General features: G+C 41.7%; 1 protein-coding gene across 1 annotated transcript in view; it reads left to right on the top strand.

Moving 5' to 3' along the window:
• The window catches only part of gbe1a (glucan (1,4-alpha-), branching enzyme 1a), a 186,065-nt gene that overhangs the window by 34,125 nt on the left and 131,850 nt on the right, over positions 1-20,090 (top strand). Inside the window, exon 3 of the mRNA XM_072658195.1 lies at positions 6,674-6,789. Within this exon, the coding sequence (XP_072514296.1) occupies positions 6,674-6,789 (116 nt within the window). The remainder of the gene's footprint in view (positions 1-6,673; positions 6,790-20,090) is intronic.

A 20,090-nucleotide genomic window follows, 5' to 3' on the forward strand; every position in this document is an offset into this window, starting at 1 on the left:
TCTTTCTGGAATGCATATATACTGCAAAGAAGGTTCCACTGTTATGAGTCAAAGAACCCTTTTTCAGTACTGTAGAAAAGAGCAGCTTTATTAACCTTCTAGTATCTTCTAGTACTTCTGCTTAAGGAGCTCTTTGTTCATTTCTGCTAAATCCAATTATTGATTCTGTCATTTATAGTGGGTTTAGTGTGCAATTGTTTATTGTAGAAATGTTTCATTGCTCATTGTTTTTAATACTGTGATAAGAACCAGGGATCACAACATCTACAATAACAAATATAACTTTTTATTTTTTTTATAAATTTTATTGACTATCCAAAACAACCAAAATAGCCCCAAGATGGTATAGATGGTGGCTTATTCTGTGTCTTTATGGGTTTAGGTAATGTTAACTGTGTATGAGAACATGTAATGTTAATGAGGTAAAAGCTACCATCTATACCATCTTGGGGCTATTTTTCCTCTATAACACTCTGTATCTCTCCATTATGCATGGATTAAAAAACACTATATCTATGCTTTAAGTCAAGAATATCCCAAAGCAATCATAACACTCATTTAAGCCTCAGACGTTCATATCTATTTTGTTTAATACCTCTCCTGTGAGGGAGATTGTATCGGGGTTAAACTTTTCAGACACAGACCTCCTATCTCAACTGCTATGACCAATTCTTTGGCTCTCAGAACTTCTTTTAATATTGGATAAAACATTGCTAACAGTGAGGACCATCATAACTGGCTACATTTTGACAGGAGCATGTAAAATGCAGGAAACCGTATAAGTAGCAGGAGTTTGTATAACTGCCAGGCCGTATGCTGATAGCTCTGTTAAGCATACACTCAACGTGTCTTCCTCTGTACTACACTGCTCTCTGCCCAAACTCATGCTGCAGACAGCCAAACACTTCATTTGGAGAGACAGCTGGTCATCCAGGTGAAAACATACCATAACCATCTTAGCTCTCAACCAGCATAATGTATAATTTCATTTCAGTTTGTTAGACAAGCTGGTCATTAAGCTGGTCTGACTTGCTGACCAGTTTCGAAACAGCTGGCTGACCAGTTTGCTAAAGCTAGTCGAAGCTAGTCAACCCATATGGTCATGTTTGTCATGCTGGCCAACCACCTTTGTCATGCTGGTCATAAAGCTTTGTCATTCGTTGACTGGCTTGGTCAGGTTGGTCATACTTGCAGACTAGCTAACCCCTCAAACTCAAACAAATACTATGACTATGCTGGTCAAAAGTTAAGCTGGTCAAGCAGCTGGGTTGTGTTGGCCAATTTCCTTGTTCATGCTGGTCAACAAGCTTGGTCATACTGGTTTGCTAAAATTGCGTTGTCAAAAACTGACTTGCGCACTACAATTTCTCTTTTTGGTCAACGTTCTCTAAAGCTTGCCCAGTCTCACAACAGCAACTTCAAAACAACGTGTAAGAAAATGTGGCATAAATAAGTTGATCATTTAAAAAGGTCTGTGCCTGGTAGAGAAAGACGATATTGACAATATTTTACTGTTGTAAAAATTACTGCACGGATCACTGCTCTAGACTCTAAACTCCAGACTGCTGCCCACCCTGGAATTCTCACTGGAGCAATTTGGCCTCAGTCAAAGAACCAGATTCTTCTGCCTCACACACTCTCACACTCGGCCTGACAGCAGGGGACTAGCCACAAGGCTTTCTGTGCTACCCTTGTGAGCTGGGGTCTTTAGAGAGAAGATCTCCTACCACAAGCGCTCACAACGTTCATTCCCGCAGCTGTGGAACTGCCGCCTCTCACCCTATCTTAGTCCCAGAGGTTTAGCAGCCATGCCCCCTCTGCAGCCCTTCATCTCTGCCCTGCGTGAGAAAGCTGTTCTTTCCCAGGCCGCGTTCCTGTGAATCCTTCAGGGAGCTGGTGCAAAGCCAGATGATTAGCCCGGGTCTGTGCTGAAAGAGCAGCGTGCCGCTGGCCAGCTTTAGCGCTCCTCTGTGAGCTAATTGAGAGCTCCCTGAGACACGGCATGAGCCACAGACATAACAGCACTCGGTGAGAGTGCGAGAGAGCGAGAGAGACAGAGAGAGAGGGAGAGAAAGAGAGAGAGACTGGGAAAGAAAGCAGAGTATGAGTGAGTACGAAAGAAAGACAAGAAGGCACAGAGAAAAATGGGAATAGGAGTGTAGCGTTAAAGGGCCCATTTAATGGAAACTGGGAATTCCATTTTTTATAGAAAATAATCTGCAATAATGGTTTAAAAAATGTATTGTTTTTATATTATGTCACAAAACCAACACATTTACATACATTCTATTGACAAAAGTATTGGGACATTGTATTGTTCATTGTTTCTTCTGAACTTCAGGGTATAAAAAAGAACTGTCTCTATCCAGGGAAGGCTTTCTACTTAATTTTGGAGCATTGCTGTGAGGATTTGATTGCATATAGCAAACAAGAACGTTCATGAGGTCATTTTGTCGGATGATCACAACCCCACCTCATCCCTCAACTCCCCAGCTCATTCCAAAAATATTGACTAGAGCATCATCATTCCAGAGAACACAGTTCCACTGCTCCACAGCTCAGTGCTCAAGGCTTTATACCACTTTAGTCCATGTCTGACATCAAGCATGGTGCCAATAGTTTTTTTTTTTTTTTCACGTCTGCATTTAATCCAGAATGCAGTGGCAAGGGTTGTTTTCAATGTTTCTAAGTTCAGCCATGTCACTCCTCTGCTGCGTTCTCTTCACTGTCTTCCTGTAGCTGCTGCCCGCATCAGATTCAAAACCCTGGCTCTGGCCTACAAAGCCAAGAATGAAAAAGTTCCTCTGTACTTGATGGCAACGGTCAAAAGCTGATCAGTACCAAGAGCCTGTCAAGCTTTAAGTATGGCTCAGCTTGACCTGCCATCCCTTAAGATCCACAGAATACAAGCATCCAGGCTTTTTTCCGTCCTGGCATCGAAGTGGTGGAACAAAGTTCCCCTGGGTGTCCGAACGGTAGAGTCGCTCGCTGTCTTCAAACGCAGACTGAAGACGCACCTCTTCCGAGAATACTTGGGCGAAATGTAATGCTGAGTATTGTGGTCTTCACTTCATTTTTTTTACAGGGACTAAACAAGCTTTGTCAGCAATGGGTGCAAATGAATGTAGTTGAATGCATGCATTAGAAGGGGTGTCCACAAATATTTGATGCAGTTTATATTCTCGTAGTCAGACAACTGCTTCTTGGTTGAGGCCCGACAGCTGTAAAAGCCTACGATCAGGAACCCATTTGAATTCTTTAAGGACAGATATTGTGCCAGCAAAGCTGAGCACAGCAAAGTATTACATTTTCATAACTTTACAACCTTCAGACATCGTACATAACATCAAAACACTAAGAGGTGAGGGGAATAACATTGATTATAATGGCATATATATTAGAAAACAAGGGAGCAGTCAGTTCTCTAAGTTCTTGATGTGTTTGTAGAAAGCAGGAAAAGGTCACGTGATCTAGATCTAAAGATCTAACTGACTTTGACAAGGACCGCACAGTGATGGCTAGACGGACAGCCTTTTTATGCAGCGGTCGGCACCTCCCAAAAGTGGTCCAAGGAATGACATCCAGTAAACAGGAGGCAGGGTCATGAGTGCCCAAAGCTTACTGATGTGCAGAGGGAGTGAAAGCAAGCCTCATTGGACTGGACTGGAAGGATCTGCTTACTTTTGGTACCAGATAAGAGCTTCAGAGGTCTTCTGGGGTCCATGTCTCCTTTTGTAGGGGACCTTCAGAATAAGGTTTTAATGTTATGGCTGATTTGTATATGTGTGCACTGTGTTTGCCTGTGCCATCACAAAACATATCTACAGTGCCTACTGTCATCCCAGTGCCTGTAGGTAGGTGTGTGTGTGTGTGGTGTGGAGGGTGCTGATGCATTGCGTCAGTGCACACACATGCTTGCTCTGTGTAAGTGAAATCATACAGTCGGGTGAAAAGGGCAAATGGGTCTCTTGGGAAAGGAAATGGTGTTTATCAGCATTTCTTTATTTATTTATTTTCACCATGCTGCTGGATGGAACTCCAGCTGAATATCTCTGTGAGCCGAGCACTGCAGCCCTTATATCCTTATTACCAGCTGCACCCCTCCCCCTTCCCCCTCACTTGCTTCTTCCTCCACTTTTTTTCTATTTATCCCCTCTCCCTTTTTTAATTATCTTCCTCCAAGAGCCAGAGGCTGTGCCAAAGGAAATCCCAACATCCAATTCGGCGCGAGATTGCGTTTTGACACAGCTCATATTATTCGGTTTCAATTTCAGAGGGAGAGCGAGAGAGCGCGAGAGAGGGAGAGAGCGAGAGAGAAGGGAAGCTCCTTTTGTCAATGAGTTGTCGCTTGGAAAGCATAATGCACTGAACTCCGCTCCCTTATTAATGCGTTTCTCTGTTTCCTCTTTTCTCTCCAGTCTGCTCGTGTAACGCAAAGGCAAATCCACGGTGGCACAGAGAGCAGAACGTAGAAAATGATCTGTGACAAACGCATGTCACTCCGCACCGGCTTAAAGAAGGGGTCACAGTCTTCTCACTGGCTTCCTTTTTTCTGTGGGCTGGCTGTAGATGAGTCAGCTGTGAGTCAGTCTGCTAGAGACACTGTATTATATTTTCTTCTGCTCTGTTATATTCGAGTCAGAGCTCTGTTGCACTGCGCACAAAATGCATGACGATAAACAGCGAATGGTCTTTTCACTCCATTCAAGAGAAGTTTTAATATGTCATACTGAAAATGTTCTCTGCTTTGGCTGACAGTGGAGGTTCAGCAGGTTCAGCTGCTAACACAGCTAACAACGAATGGGAGTCGGCCATGGGCCACATGGAAGATTAGCAGTTAGCATGAGCATTTTAAGTAGGGGTGCCCTAAAATCCCTGAGCTAATTACATTTAGATTCAGATTCTTTAGAAACTGGTTAAGTGCATTATAGAACATTACATCTCACTTCTGTTTCTTTCAATTATTTTGCAACAAGTGAACAGAATTTACGCTCAACTCACTAACATGGCTAAGTGAAATATGTATGTAGGGGTTATGATATTATTTATTTATAGTGAATATTTGATAACTTCTTGTTACCACTGGCTGCTAAAATTTCTTCGGGATCAATAAAGTATCTATTTATCTAGTACTATTTTACAAATAGTTCTATTGAACGCTGACAAAAATGGACAATTGTTTTCATATTTTCAGTGCATGAAAAATTCAGTTTATTCTGTTTGTGGCTGTCTTTGAGAAAAGCAAGCAGGCTAGCTGAGTACAGGCTACAGGCTAAAAATTCAAGCTAAAAGCATTAAGGCTAATTCACCCCCTGTGCAGCATACAATCACAGCAAGCCACCTCAGAGCTGTAGCTCATGTTTTACTGACCGATGGAATAAAAGCTTTGTACCAGTAAACTATAAAACTGTAAAAACTATATATATATATATATATATATATATATATATATATATATATATAGGGACCAGCCCCTCCGTACCTAATGGCAATGGTCAAAAGCCGATTCGCACCAAGAGCCATTCGAGCTTCAAATACGGTTCGGATCGACCCGCCATCCCTCAAAATCCACGGAAGACAAGTGTCCAGGCTTTTTTCTGTCCTTGCACCAAAGTGGTGGAACGAAGTTCCTCTGGGTGTCCAAATGGCAGAGTCGCTCGCTGTATTCAAACGCAGACTGAAGACTCACCTCTTCAGAGAATACTTGGGCGAATAGCAGAGTGGTCACCCTACTGACTTGTGTTTCAGCCTTTTCAAACTAGCTGTGGTTATCCTTGGGTAAATAGCAAAGTACTTTTAAATGAATATGTTGCACACCTGAGCAGTTCAGGTGGTTTGATGACTTTTTGACAATAATTTATAAATAGTTCTGAGTTCGGAGTTCAGTGGAAGATGGATCCCTTTTGTGAGTCTTGGTTCCTCCCAAGGTTTCTTCCTCCAGCTCTGAGGGAGTGTTCCTTGCCACTGTTGCCGTTGGCTTGCTCACTGGGGGTCTTTTTATGTTATTGATTTTTACTAATTACTGATTATGTAAAGCTGCTTGACAACAACAGTTGTAAAAAGTGCTATACAAATAAATTTGATTTGATATATATTTGATATAACACCCTTTTTTGGCATATAAAGCTTTAACACGTTTTGGAACAGCCTTTTAATTTTTCGCCATTCTTTCTCCCGAACGGTTTCTATTTCTGTGGGATTATTTAACCGTCTTAATGGACTGCTCTTTTCAGGTTTATCCACAGATTTTCAATGATGTTTAGGTCAGGGACCTTTGTGGGTCATGGCAGAACCCTTAGGGTTAGTAGTCTCTTGCGGATTTTGAGGAGAGTTTAAGATGATTGTCCTGCTGTAGAAGTCATCTTGTTTTCATCTTCAGCTTTTCACTGCAGACATACAGGGTTTTCACTGCTGACGTACAGTGTGATGTCTGCTTCAAGAATTTGCTGGAATTGAACTGAATCCATTCTTTTTTAGCCCCTGTGCTACTGGCTACAACACAAGCCCAGAGCACGAACGTATTGTGGAAACATATTTATGCTGATTGCAGTGAAAAAGTTATATATCATATAAATCATTTTTTGCATTACTTGTATAAAGTCTTTCTTCCCCTCAATGCTAGGCCTGGTTTACTGGTTTAAACATATGCTGTCATGTCCCTTTTATCCATCAGATGCATGGAAGAAGCTATCTCACCCATTTACTCCAAAAGCATTTGGAAAGTGGGAGCTGTCCCTTCCTCCCAAACCTGATGGCTCTCCAGCCATCCAGCACCTGAGCAAGCTGAAGGTGGGTTTTTTTTCATGTCTTTATGAGCACACCCATGTCATGTCAGGCCTGGAAAATCCATGTGTTAAACACAGAATTCTCTTCACTTACTACTTGATGCAGAACTGGCTGCATTTTCAGAGCACCGCAAATGCAACCCCATAACACTAGCATAGTATGCAAAACACTACTTGTTCTTGCTGTTTATAAAGAATCCATTTGACAGGCAAAGCCAATGTAAAGCTTTATGCAGAGCCACAGGCTTATGTACACATTCAAGCAAAAAATCCTATAAGCATATTATTGCGGTAACATTTTTTAAGGCAGTTCTGTTTTATTAGCTTCTGATCCATGTGTACCTAAGTACAACTGACCTGACAACTAATAATCTTATTCACCGCTGAGAACCCGAGATCAATGGCCACGTCCAGTACATCGCTGACACACAGTGCTACAAGACACCTTTACCTGCCCGTGACTTCTACACTTGGTTTGAAGCATTGAATAGCATCATGGTGAAGAAGACCACCTCTCCTGCCAACGATCAGATACTCTGGTACTTTACATTCAACCCACAGAAGGCCTCCGGACCAGACAACATACCTGGCTGAGTATTCAGAGGAGGTGCAGACCTGCTGGCAGAGGTCACAACATCTACGACATCTCTTTGAGCAGGGTAGTTGTCCCAACATGCTTCAAGACCACCACCATCATCCCTATACCAAAGAAGTAAAAAGTTTTAAATCACATTTAACATGGTATGTTGTGCTGCTGTATATTGTACCGTACAGCATAATTAACATGCCGTTAGTCACAAGCCATGTTCATTAGGTCCTGGGCCCTTCACATCTAAAAACTAGTAAATATGTGCTCTCTTAGGGCTCTGAGGGCAGGGGGTCACCAACTATGGCTATGGATTTAGAATGTATGTCATAAAAGATCCAATATGTCGACATATCGACTAATTGACTTATCATACAATATACAAACATGACCTCAATGAATTTTGCTGATCTTGATATAGCCCATTGTGTTTACTTGGCAAAGAGAGCCCATTAACATGAATGAGCCAGTATGTCGACTTTGTTTAAAAACAGTGGTTTTATAGTTTTTATGTTTTATTTGTTTAGAAATAATAATAAAAATAATTTTGAGGACAATTTGTCATCCATAAAAATGAATTATCGTGACAGGCCTATTTGTACAAATATTGTACATGTGTGAAAAACCTTTTTAAAGGTTTACAGTGTAAAGTCAGTGTAAAGCAATTAAAGGTTGTTTGCACTCAGCCGCTTTACAAAAATGTAACAAAAGTGGTTATTCTATGGCATCACTCACTTGAGACCATAGATAATGTATTTACATAACAGAAAGTAAGACAATTTGTAGACAGCAATGCAAAATTGAAGACTCCAGATAAGTGATGCAAATGTCTAAGCATCTAACCCTATGATAATGGATTCAATGGATTCAAGTCCCAGAAATAAGTATTGTTTGCAGTAGTAGAAAACTGAAAACTGTGAGGGTTTCTGTTTTGAGAGGAGCAAAGCTAATAAAAAAAAGGGTTCGATCTAATGAAAAAAACTCCAATGGGGTGGAATTTGAATGGATGAAGGGCTTAGTTTCTGTGGCTTGATCAAAGGCTGTTAGCCAAACACACTCTCTTCTCGCCCTCTCTGACGGCTATGGCCTATTGGCTGTCCTGGGTGGCCATTTTGTGTGGCGGAGCAGCTTGACTTGGCGGTGAGGGTTAATTTGAGGTTGATGGGGGGATTGAGACAGATGGGAACATGAGTGCCCAACAGGTCTCCATTTGCTGCAGTTGGCTTTAGTCGATGTGTCCTACCCAGCTTGCCGTAGCACCATGCTATAGCCTGGCGTTGGGTCTCCCCTGGATGCCGGAGGCTGCTCTAATTGTATTAGTGCTGCATCAGCTGTGCTGTCTCTGCTGTCACACGCTGTCACAAAACAACACACTCGGGCTCACACTCACTCCTGCTGATTTTCTTCCTCTGCACTGTGCTTTTGAACTGTTCCTTCTCTTTTATTTCCACTCCTGACTCTTTGCAGAACCCCATTCTGTCAGGAGGTGTTGATTGATGGTGAAATGCAGCTGTGCAAGAACGCTGCTGTCATGTTTAAATTGCATTTACATTTAGTCATTTTAGCTGAAACGTTCTTAACCAACTGCAGGGATGCTCTCCTCCGAAGCAGCCAGGGGCTAAGTGGCTTGTTCAAGGGCAGAGTGGTAGTAGCTGTCAGCTGGGGATCAAACCCGATGACCTGATCGATCATTGTTAAGTTCTCTGCTCCTTCATATTCATGACTAGGTGAGAGAGACTCTCCTGCAGTGCATATTACTGTAAGAGGAGCCGTTCAACCTTTTCTCCTGAATTTAGAGAGGTTTGGTGAATGGGGCAACAGATGGCTTGTTTCTGGAAACACTTGTTTGTTGGCTTGAAATGCACGCTGACACTGAGAGTTAGACTTCCTTCATGTTTATGTTCGGTTATGTGGATGAATCTCTGAAAAACACGATTAGTACTCTGCTGAGAGGAGACAGGAGCTATAATTGGGCCAGAAATTGTGAATTGAACCCAAATAAGGCATGTGAATTTCTGCTCATGTCCAACAACAGTACCACCAAGTTTTCAATCCAAGTCCAAGAGTAGCCTGACAAAAACCTGCCCAGACTCGGCTGTAGCCAAGCAAAACTCTGTCCAAAACTAACTTGTAGCCTGACAAAATGCTGTTCAAAAATAGACTGTAGACTAACATTATTCTGTCTGAACCAAACTATAGCCCACCGAAAAGCTGTCCAAAAGCAACTGTAGCCCAACAAAATTTTGTCGTCTCAACCAGACTGTTGCCTAACAAAAAAATGATAGCCCAAAAATGATCACAACCAGAGGATCAGATTGTGGCCAACAACATTCTGTCTAAACCAGACTGTAGCGCAACAAAAAATATTATCTCAACCAGAGTATAACCCAACACAATTTTGTCTCAGACTGTAGCCCAACAAAATTCTGTCTTAGTCAGATTTAGGCCCAACAGAATTCTCTCAGAACCCAAAAATAGCCCCATAAAATACAGTCCAAGCTATAGCCATACAGAATTATGTCTAAGCTAAAAAATCTGTTTCAACAAGACTGAAAAATTCTAGCCGAGCCCAACTGTATTCCAAAAACTCCACCGAAGATCAACTGTATTATAATAAATTGTATTCCAATAAAACTCAACTGTATCCCAATGTCAAAACCAACTGCATCATAACCAAATTCTAATCCAAACCAAAGCCTGACAGAATGCTGTCCAACCTCAACTGCAGCAAGACAACCAACCAAGCAAATCCTCACGTTCCTGTTAATAATGCCTGTTATTGACAGCCATGATGATGGCAGATCTGATCTGATAACCCAAAGGTAAAATTGTAACCTGGCCCTGCCTGAAAAAAAACAAAAAAACAAAGCCTAGAAGACACACACACATATGGCAAATTATAACAAGTGTGAATCTACTGTGGGACAGGAGTGAGTTCTAGATGGAAAGAGCTCCTGGTGTGTGTCTGTGAGTTTGTGCCTTTTATGCTTGTGCTAATGGTGACCGGCAGAAGTCCTGGTGTTTAATCCCTCTCTGTTGCTCTGGGTGACTGACAGGTGGGCAGACTACGCCTTGTATCCGGACCGCTGTGTTTTTAAATGCAACTGGTTGTCACACACAGCTTCACACACTTTCGCATTTGGTCCAAGGGGCCATTTACATGGCCTTAAGTGGCAAGGCTTAAGACCCGAGTAATGGGAGTGCTGAGTTTTAGCCAGGAGTCTTTTGCTTGGTTCACGCTGGAGCCTCTGCTTCTATCCACCATTTCTCTCTCTCTCTCTCTCTCTCTCTCTCTCTCTCTCTCTCTCTCTCTCTGTCTCTCTCTCTCTCTCACTCTCTCTCTCTCTCTCTCTCTCTCTCTCTCTCTCTCCTCCTCCTCCTCCTCCTCTTCCCCCCTCTCCCCCATCACTCTCTCTGAAGTAGTAGCATGTAATCTAGTATTGGTTCCTTTTGTGCTATGCTGAAAAGCTAGCAGCAGGTCCTCTGGTTACTGACAACAGACCCACTGCTGTTCGTGCTCTTCCGACTGGTTGGAACAGCATGGCTTGTGCTCTTGCCTCCTATGAGCAGAGTGCACTGATTGCACAGCCTATTAGTGACTTGCTGTGCTGAACAACGAATGAGTCTAAATCCATTTTATACCTCCATTCTTTTCTTTTCATCTGTAATGGGCAAGGCACACGATGTCCTGCTTGTCAGTATTAACAATAATAATAATAATGATAATTATAATAATAATGGTTACACTTTATCAAGTTACTCTGTAACCTACCGACCCTAGAAAGCTAAATTTTACTGGTAACCCAAAAGGGGGCGTGGCCTGAACATGTCACTATTTCATTACAAACTGAACAGTCCATCCAACAGCCCGTCTTCCTTTCCATGGTGGATCTAGAGGATACCTTCTGTGCTTAAGAAGAAATGTCTATTCAAAACCAACTGGCATATTTGTCAGATTCTGATGTTTACCAATGTTTTCATATTTGAGATATGTTCAATTTACGAGAATCCATTATATTAAGAGCTTTATGAATCTGACGTATTGGTCAATGAGGCCCATTGAGCACGAGGCAGGAATCCTGGACAGGGTGCCAGTCCATCACAGTGTACCACACACCCATTCACTCATACCTAGGGGGCATCCATCCAACCATCCATCTATCTATCCATCTTCATATCTGCTTCTCCCTGGTCAGGGTCATGGTGAGTCCAGAGCCTACCTAGAATCATTAGGCCCAAGGCAAGCATACCCCCTGGACAGGGCACCAGCCCATTGCAGGAAGGCACACTCATTCACACCAAGGGTCAATTCAGCATAGCCAGTTTACCTACCATGTGCATTTTTGGAGGTGGAAGGAAACTTGAGCACCGGAGGAAAGCCACAAGAAGAACATGGGGAGAAACTTCTCACAGGCAGAGACTGGAGCGAGGATCGAACCCACAACCCTAGGCCCGTGGAGCTGTACAGCATGCCACCTCGAACAGAACAGAAGGGAAATGAAATGGAATTCAAATCAGATGTTTTCTACTAATCCCTAACCTCACATCAAATCCTTTCTCCAATGACCTCTGGAGTATTTATACATTTACATTTTGCGTTTAGCAGACTTTCCAGCAACTTACAAAAGTGCTTTGTTTTCCACTCTGAATATATATTGCTACATAGTTTCACACTAAATAACAATGTGAGCATATGTACAGTATATACAAAAGAGCACCCATACAGAATAAATTATCTTAAATTAAATCTTTGGAAAGGAATCTTTGTTAAAGATTCCTTCCTTTCTTTTAGTTCTTTAGTTTGGGGCTTTGCAGTATCTATTATAGGTGGTTTGTTATTGATTGAAAAGTTGACTTTATCAAAAGTATTGGGACACCTGCTCATTCATCATTTCTTCCGAAATCAGGGGTACTAAAAGGGGTAGAGTGTATCCTGTTTTTGTTGGAGTAGCCATCTCTACTGTCCAGGGAAGGTCTTCTACTAGATGTTGCAGCATTGCTGTGAGGATCTGATTGAATTTGATGTTAGTGAGGCCAAGAGCGTTAGTGAGGTCAGGATGTTGGATGATCACCACCACACCTTAACCCCAATTCCTCAACTCCCCAAAAGTACTGGATGGAGCACCATCCATCATTCCAGAGAGCACAGTTCCACTGCTCCACAGTTCAATGCTGGGGGTCTTTATACTCCTCTAGCCCACGACTGGCATTAGGCATGGTGCCAATGAGTTCATGTTAATTTACTTCAGAGAGTCCTATTCTATTAGCAATACTTCTTTCTCTACATGTTAGACAATAAATGGGTACAAGTTAAATTACCGGAATGCCTTTTTAGAAGGGGTGTCCACAAACATTTAGATTTAAAGTGTTCTTCATACCTGTTTTATCGGTTCACAGGCGGTCAATACACTTATCTTAAAGCCAGTATAATTCAGCTGGTCTGGTAATAAATAATCCAAACCTCCTGCTTATCCATATAGTTATTTTTTTAACACACACAACTACACAGGTTCAAAACTATACAAACCACCTCGAAACACCACCTGCAACTTTTTTCCTGCAGTAAAAAACATGTGGAATGCACAATCATAAATAAAGCATGCCTGGCCAATAGAGCTAACAATGATGCTCGATTTGCAGGTGGTTGTCTTTTTTTGAGGGACTTTTGTAAGACATTTTCAGATTCAGAATTGTGTAAATCACGCTTGATTGTGCAGTTTTTGGGCGTGAGCGAATAGGCAGAGCACAAATAAATTTCACAGAGAGCATCTTGATTGGTCTCTCTTTTTGCTTAGTAGACCTATAATTGTTGTCTGTGGGCAGGACTTATGGTCCACCACTCTCATTCGTTGTGTATCAGTTCAGTTCAGTGTCCTGCAGCTCCATGGCAGTGTTCAAACAGGAATACACACGCTACCCCTGTCTATAGGGTCAGAATAATGGTAGCATTGCTAGACTTTTCTATTGCCCATGGGGGTTAAATGACTGAAAAAGACAAGCTGAGGTGAGTTAGCAGCTGTCATTCTTTCATTAGCATTTTATATTATAGCTAGTATTATATACTACATTCCTAAAAATAAAGGTGCTACAAACAATTTTTGGTTTTATAAAGAACCATGTTTGTCTTAGAGATGTATGAGTGTGAGTACCCTTTACAAGAGCCAAAAAACTTTGCTGATGTAAAAGGTTCTTTATCAATTAATCGGTCACATTTCTATTACAAAAAAAAATTCTTTATGAAACCAAATGTGGTTCTTCTATGGCATCGCTCAAAGAACCTTTTGTAGCATCATTATGTTTAGAGTGTAACTAGCTAGCTAGGCTGCTCCATTGTCTTTAATGATGAGTGTGACCTGTACAATTTTCTTAGTTTTAATAAAATACCAAATAATTAAAAAATGTACCAAATGGTACATATTTTAATGAGGTTTGCATCGCATAGCTACTCAATGTGGTTTAGTGATTAGACAAAAGCACTAAAAGTATAATATTAGAACAAATCATAAAGATACAACTTCAGCTACCTCCCTGAAATGAGTCTTTGCAGGGTGGAATGTCTGTGTAGTTGATTTCTGTGCCGCAGTAATTGGGATTGTAAAATTCCAGGCCACAGTAATGGGCTGCACGGTTTTATTAAAAGTGTGAGGTGCCCACAACGGCTGTTGTTAACATGTCTCGTTGTGTTGGCTTGTGCTGGCTGTTCCAGAATCTTCTACCAGAGGGTAGTGGTTGGAAGAGGTGATGTCCAAGGTGAGTTGGGTCAGCTATAATGTTGCCAGCATGCTTCATGATCCTGCTGTTATGTATGTCCTGAAGCGTTGGCAGAGTACACCAGATGAGCATCTCTGCTGTGCTGATTATGGTCTGGTGTTTGGCTCGTTCTTGTGAGGTGGACGTTCCAGACCAGATGATAATGGATGATGTGGGGATGCACTCAATGATTTCTGTGTAAAGCTGGATCACCAGAGCCTATGGTAGGTTTAATTGGTTTAGCTGCTTCAGGAAGAGACCTCTTCTACTGTGCTCTCTTGGCTATGGAGATTATATTTCCCTCCCACTAATATTTATTCTTGGCTGAAAAAGCATTTGCATTTACAATTCAGTTAATTTCAAAAGTATTTATATATGTTGTCACAAAGCAGGTCTGAGACTCTTCTGAGCAAGCTAGTGGCAACAGTGGCAAGAAAAAACTCCCTCGGTTCAAGAGGAAGAAATCTTGAGAGGAACCAAGATTTTAAAAAGGGAACCCATCCTCCTCTGGTCGACACCGGATAATAACAATAAAAAGCCAAATAGTAATAAAAACAACAACAAAACAAAACTAAATTAAGAAAAAAATGGTGCTACTAAGCCATACAAGATGAAAACGTGAGTGGGGTGATAAAGTCCATGGAGATAAACAGTCACAAGCACAGTCATGCAGTTAGGTGAGGATGAATCAATGCGAGGCCCCAAAACAGGACAACGGACAGGAAACTAGTGGAGATCCAGGTCAGGCGGTACTAGGATGGCACAGTTGGAAACTGTGCATCTCGATACATGTGAGACAAAGAGACAGAAAAAAACATTTACATACTATGTTACTTATTAGATGGCCACTTCCAGGCTCAGTCCTTCGTAAAGTTTTTTTCTTTTTTCTTTTTCTATACAGTAAATATTCCAGAGATCTGAGCTTTTGTTAAAAGACAGTAACACACTGATCAACTACAGCCTTAAGACTAATGTTGTGGAGATCCCCCTTGTGCCACTAAAACAGCCCTAAACCTTCGATGTGAAGGTGTCCTGGGATATCTGGCACTGAGTTACTGCTGATTAGTCTATAGTTTATTTTGTCAATTAGTCGATTCATAGAAATGATTAATTTTCCTCCACAAATGTTAAATTGTGCATTTAAAATTCAGTTTTAAAAAAGTGCCTTTATGTGAAAGAGTGTATTAAGTGCAAAACTGTGGGTCTAAACAAGAACCTCAGCCTCGTAGTCAGGAGTGCAGTAAGATATTTATACCCCTTATCAGAGTGTATGTGGTGTAGTGTATTTATGCCATTCCCCACACAAAGATACTGAACAGAAACAACGCGGCCAGTCCGCTTGGTGACGCAAATGCCTTGACGTCCACCCAGTTATCTATGCAACCCCAATATTGCTTTACATATAAACAATGAACTCGATTTCCTTTATTCCTCATTTCTACTGTGCGGTAAGGAGAAGCTTCCAGCTTTGTGTCTGAACAATTCTGGTGTCAAAGTACACAGCCTCCAGTTACTGTGATTTTGCCGTTTGTGCCAGTTCCATCGTCTAGTATTGCACCTGTGTATTTTCTCTTCAGGTGCTTGTGAGTGCTGATGTGGTACATACCACCTGTTCATTTCTGGTTCTCTTGTCAAAGCTTTGGAATAGTTCATTTTGCAGCTGAGTCGGACTGGAGCCAGAAACTACTGACCTCTTGGAGCAGATATGTAGTGGTAATGAGAAAAGCATTTGTTATTTGAAGTGTTTGAAGTGTTTTAGAGACCTAAAAAGCTAAAGTCATTAAAAAGAAATATGATGCATTAATGCATCAGCTTATAATATTTACTCTATATCTTATGAATACAATGAATATGAATTGCAGTAGCCCTAATAATTAGCTTTGGGCACCCATGACTCTGAGGCTAGGACTGGTTGGGTTTCTTTGGACCACTTTTGTAGATACTAACCACTGCATACCAGAACAAATCCCACTAGACCTGCTGTTTTGTTGAAGTTCAGACCCAGCTGTCTAACCATCCCAGTTTGGCCTTTGTCAAAGTGGCTTGGATCCTTACACTTGAGCATTTTTACTGCTTCCAACAGATCGCTGTCAAGAACTCACTGTTCACCTGCTGCCTAATATATTCCAACTCTTATCAATAATCAGTGCAATCCTATCCATACCCTAGAAAGTTACCATTTCAGCAGTACAGATATTCTGTTATAACAGAAATGATATGTACAGCTCTGATGCAGATCTGTGGTCTCACAGGTATTCCAGTGCTGTCCAGCGGGAGGATCTGTGAAGGCCAGTCTATGTGGGCCTTACTGAGACCTTCCCCTCACTTCTATTTCACACACGTGCCGGGGTGAAAGCCCCCTCGCAATCTTTTATGAGCTGCCCTCTGGTAGGGGCTAAATCAATGAAGCCTAATGAATTTCCCCACTCGTGGCGCTGTGCTCGGCTGTAAAGGAATGAGAACGCCGCTGTTTGCGCGAGCTTGAAACCACTTCAGCATTCTCTCAGCAAGCCCAGCAAACTCCCCCCCAAATCTAATTTATTCATTAATTAAAATTTTATCACCTGTGTCGTGATATTGATATTCAACACATCTTTGAAAAGTGGGGGGAAGAGGAAAGAAAACAACACACACACACACACACACACACACACACACACACACACACACACAAATGCGCACATACGCATACATATACTCACACAGAGTGAAAGAGAGAGAGGGAACTCATGATGCTCAGAGCGTTTTAGCAGCCAATAGAATGTGATCAATACGGAGCCCCGGTGGATTTGAGTCTCCAGAAAGGCCATGTTTTATTCTGTATGTTTTCTCTCTCTCTCTCGCCATCTTTTTCTCTCTCTCTGTCTGTCTCTCTCTCTCCCTCTCTCTCTGTTGAAGGGTACAGCAGCTGCAGACAGGTGGGATATAGTCACACTCTCAGGGGAAATCAAAATACTGGTACAAACAGAGCTTGGAGCAGAGTCAGGGAAAGTGGAGTTTAGAGGAATTTGAGGCTGCTGAATATGTGCGCAAGAGGAAGGCTGCAGTGAGCACATTTAAGTGTGTGTGTGTGTGTGTGTGTGTTTGTCAAAAAAGAAGAGGGGAAGTCTTACATCCCCAAATCTAAAGATTTAGTAGAATGGAAGCACAGCTGGTTGTAATACAATAGGACGCTATTTCACGAAATTTTAAAATGTTTGAAATATTTGAAATTTGAATATATATATATATATATATATATATATATATATATATATATATATATATATATATATATATATGCCAAATAAAATAATAATAAAATGCCAAAAGTAAATCAATTAGAGCACTGCAGCTCCACAACCAGCTTTACTCTGCACATGCACAGTAATACACTGTACAACTAGTAGTAGAATTCTGTAGTTTATCTTTTTTGCTTCATGCTTTTTTGGCCTCCTTTCACCCTCTTCATCAGTGGTCCCCACAGAATCAACACAGAGCAGGGGTTATTTGGGTGATGGATCATTGTCAGCTCTGCTCTGAGACTGACATGTCACTTGAGATTGCAAAACGGCTGAATTCATACCAAACCAGGGGTGGTCATAATATTCTGATATGACTGTGTACTACGATCCTGTAAGCAATGCAATTGATTTTTTTTATCAGATTTTATGAAAGCTGTCATAGTACAACTTCTTATTCTGAAATCTTACTTTTTATCCAAGTAGAACAGAGGAGTCTGGAGACACAGTACAGCACTGCTACTGTATCTAGCAGTCAAGGTTTTAACACATAATAAACCTCTGTCTGCCACCAATCTTTCCATGTAAACTATTCATTAAAAATCCATTGTGTTTTTTTTTTTAATTGATAAAGCAATAATACCGGGCTTCTTTGATATATTAAGATTGTCTTACACCCCTATATATTATGGTAATATGAACAAACGTTTATGAATGTAAATTGTCCTTTAACATGTGTGAGTGTATGTGTCAATAGTCTTAGCTGTAGTCTTGGTTGATGGCCCAGATAGCTTGTGGGAAGAAGCTCCTCCTCATTTTCAGAAGCAGAAGTGCTTCCTTTGCTGTAGGAAAGAGAAGAGTCTGCTGTTAGTAAGGCTGAGATCCTTGACAGGCCTCCTAGATTGGTGTGATTGGCCAGAGTGAAGCCCCATCTCATTGCCCCGTGGGGACTCTTATGCATTTAATGCATACTCTGCTACTCTATTAACCTTGTTAGCTAAGATTAACCTGAGTTAAACCTCTTAGCCAAAGCTGAGTTAGCCGGTAGCTGCTCTGTACACTATGTAAATGTTTCTGAATAAACAGTGCTGCCATTTTTGCCCCTACTTTGATGGTATGAGAACTTGGCTGTCACCAGCCTTGATTTGAAGCCACCACATGTTTGCCATGCTCCACGCGACTGTGTCTGCCTGGCTCTGAGGAAAGGGGCGGGAGAGCTTTGATGGAAGTAAAATCTAATTAGAGTTTTGACGCTGCACTGACACTGAAAAATGCCCGGCTGAACTCTATTCTTGTGCTAAATGGGAAAGGGATCACCCCCCCCCCTTCTTCCCCGCCAGTGACCCCCCCCCCCCTCTAAATTAAACTCCAGCTAATCCACAAAAAAACTCTGTCTGGCCCACTTTAAACAGCGGCGCAATTCACCTGTCAGACTGCAGGCTCCGTCCCTGCACACTAGAGCGATCTCCCCACACACACACACACACCTCAATCCCTCTTTCTACAACTGCTCATTCTACCTGTTTGTTTCTGCTCCGTCTAGTGACGTGTAATGGCAATCTTGGTGGGCAGCCTTGTGTATGAGTGTGCTTGGTAAGACCAAGTGAAGGCTCCAGTGTCCTGACCTGATGCTTCTCTGGCCCTGCTATTGATCTGTGACAGCTGCGCCTGAGGGATGGAAAGCAACGAGAGATGTGAAAGCAACTTTCTTAAAGTGTATTGTTTTTCTTCAGCCCACCCATAAAACACACACACACACACACACACACACACACAAACACACTCACAAATGATTGTTTTTATACCTCATCAGGCCATGGGGTCATACACATCCCAGTTGTGTTATACACTTTATGGACAAAAGTATGGGGACACCTGCATGCATAGTCTCTTACTGTAGTAAAAACACAATATATTAATATGAGCTATACACACATTACTGCACTTTTTAATAGAGATCTAGAGATGTTCTCATTACTATGTACACGCAGACATTTGATGAGATGTGAATTCAGAAGTAGTGTGAGCAGGGAAAGTCTTCATTCATAGTTTCTTTTGAAATCAGGGTTATTAAAAAGAGTTTATCCTGCTTTTGTTGGAGTAACTGTCTCTACTGTCCAGAAAAGGCTTTCTACCAGAGGATTTGATTGCGAAAGCAACAAGAGCATTAATCAGGTCACAATGTTGGAGGATCACTACCCCACTGCTCCCACCCTCAACTGCCCCAACTTATTTCAAAGGTTTTAGATGAAGCACCATCCATCATTACAGAGAACACAGTTCCACTGTTTCACAGTTCACTGTTGGCTATATACCTCACTAGCCCACACCTGGCATTAGGCATGGTGCCACTAGGTTCATGTTTATCTGCTCCAAAGAGTCCTATTCTACTGGCAGTACTTCTCTACAGGGACTAGACAAGCTCTATGTGTGTGTGTGTGTGCGTGTATTTGCACATCTGTGGCAACAATAGGTGCAAGTTAGTAACTAAGTGTATTCATTATAAAGGGAAGTCCACAGTGTAGTTACAATACGTATGCATTCTACATTATGTTAAAATGACTATTAATAGGCTTTATTAGATTAGATTAGTGCTTAAGTTGCTACTTATTGTTGCCTGTTACCGCAGGGTTTTGACAAGACAGTGATAGTATGTGTTTAATTAGGGCAGTGGTGGCTCAGTGGTTAAAGCATCAGGCTTGGCAAGTTGCCACTGTTGGACCCTTGAGCAAGGCCCTTAACCTTATC

This window comes from Salminus brasiliensis, chromosome 16, assembly GCF_030463535.1.
Source record: "Salminus brasiliensis chromosome 16, fSalBra1.hap2, whole genome shotgun sequence".
Taxonomy (NCBI): Eukaryota; Metazoa; Chordata; class Actinopteri; order Characiformes; family Bryconidae; genus Salminus; species Salminus brasiliensis.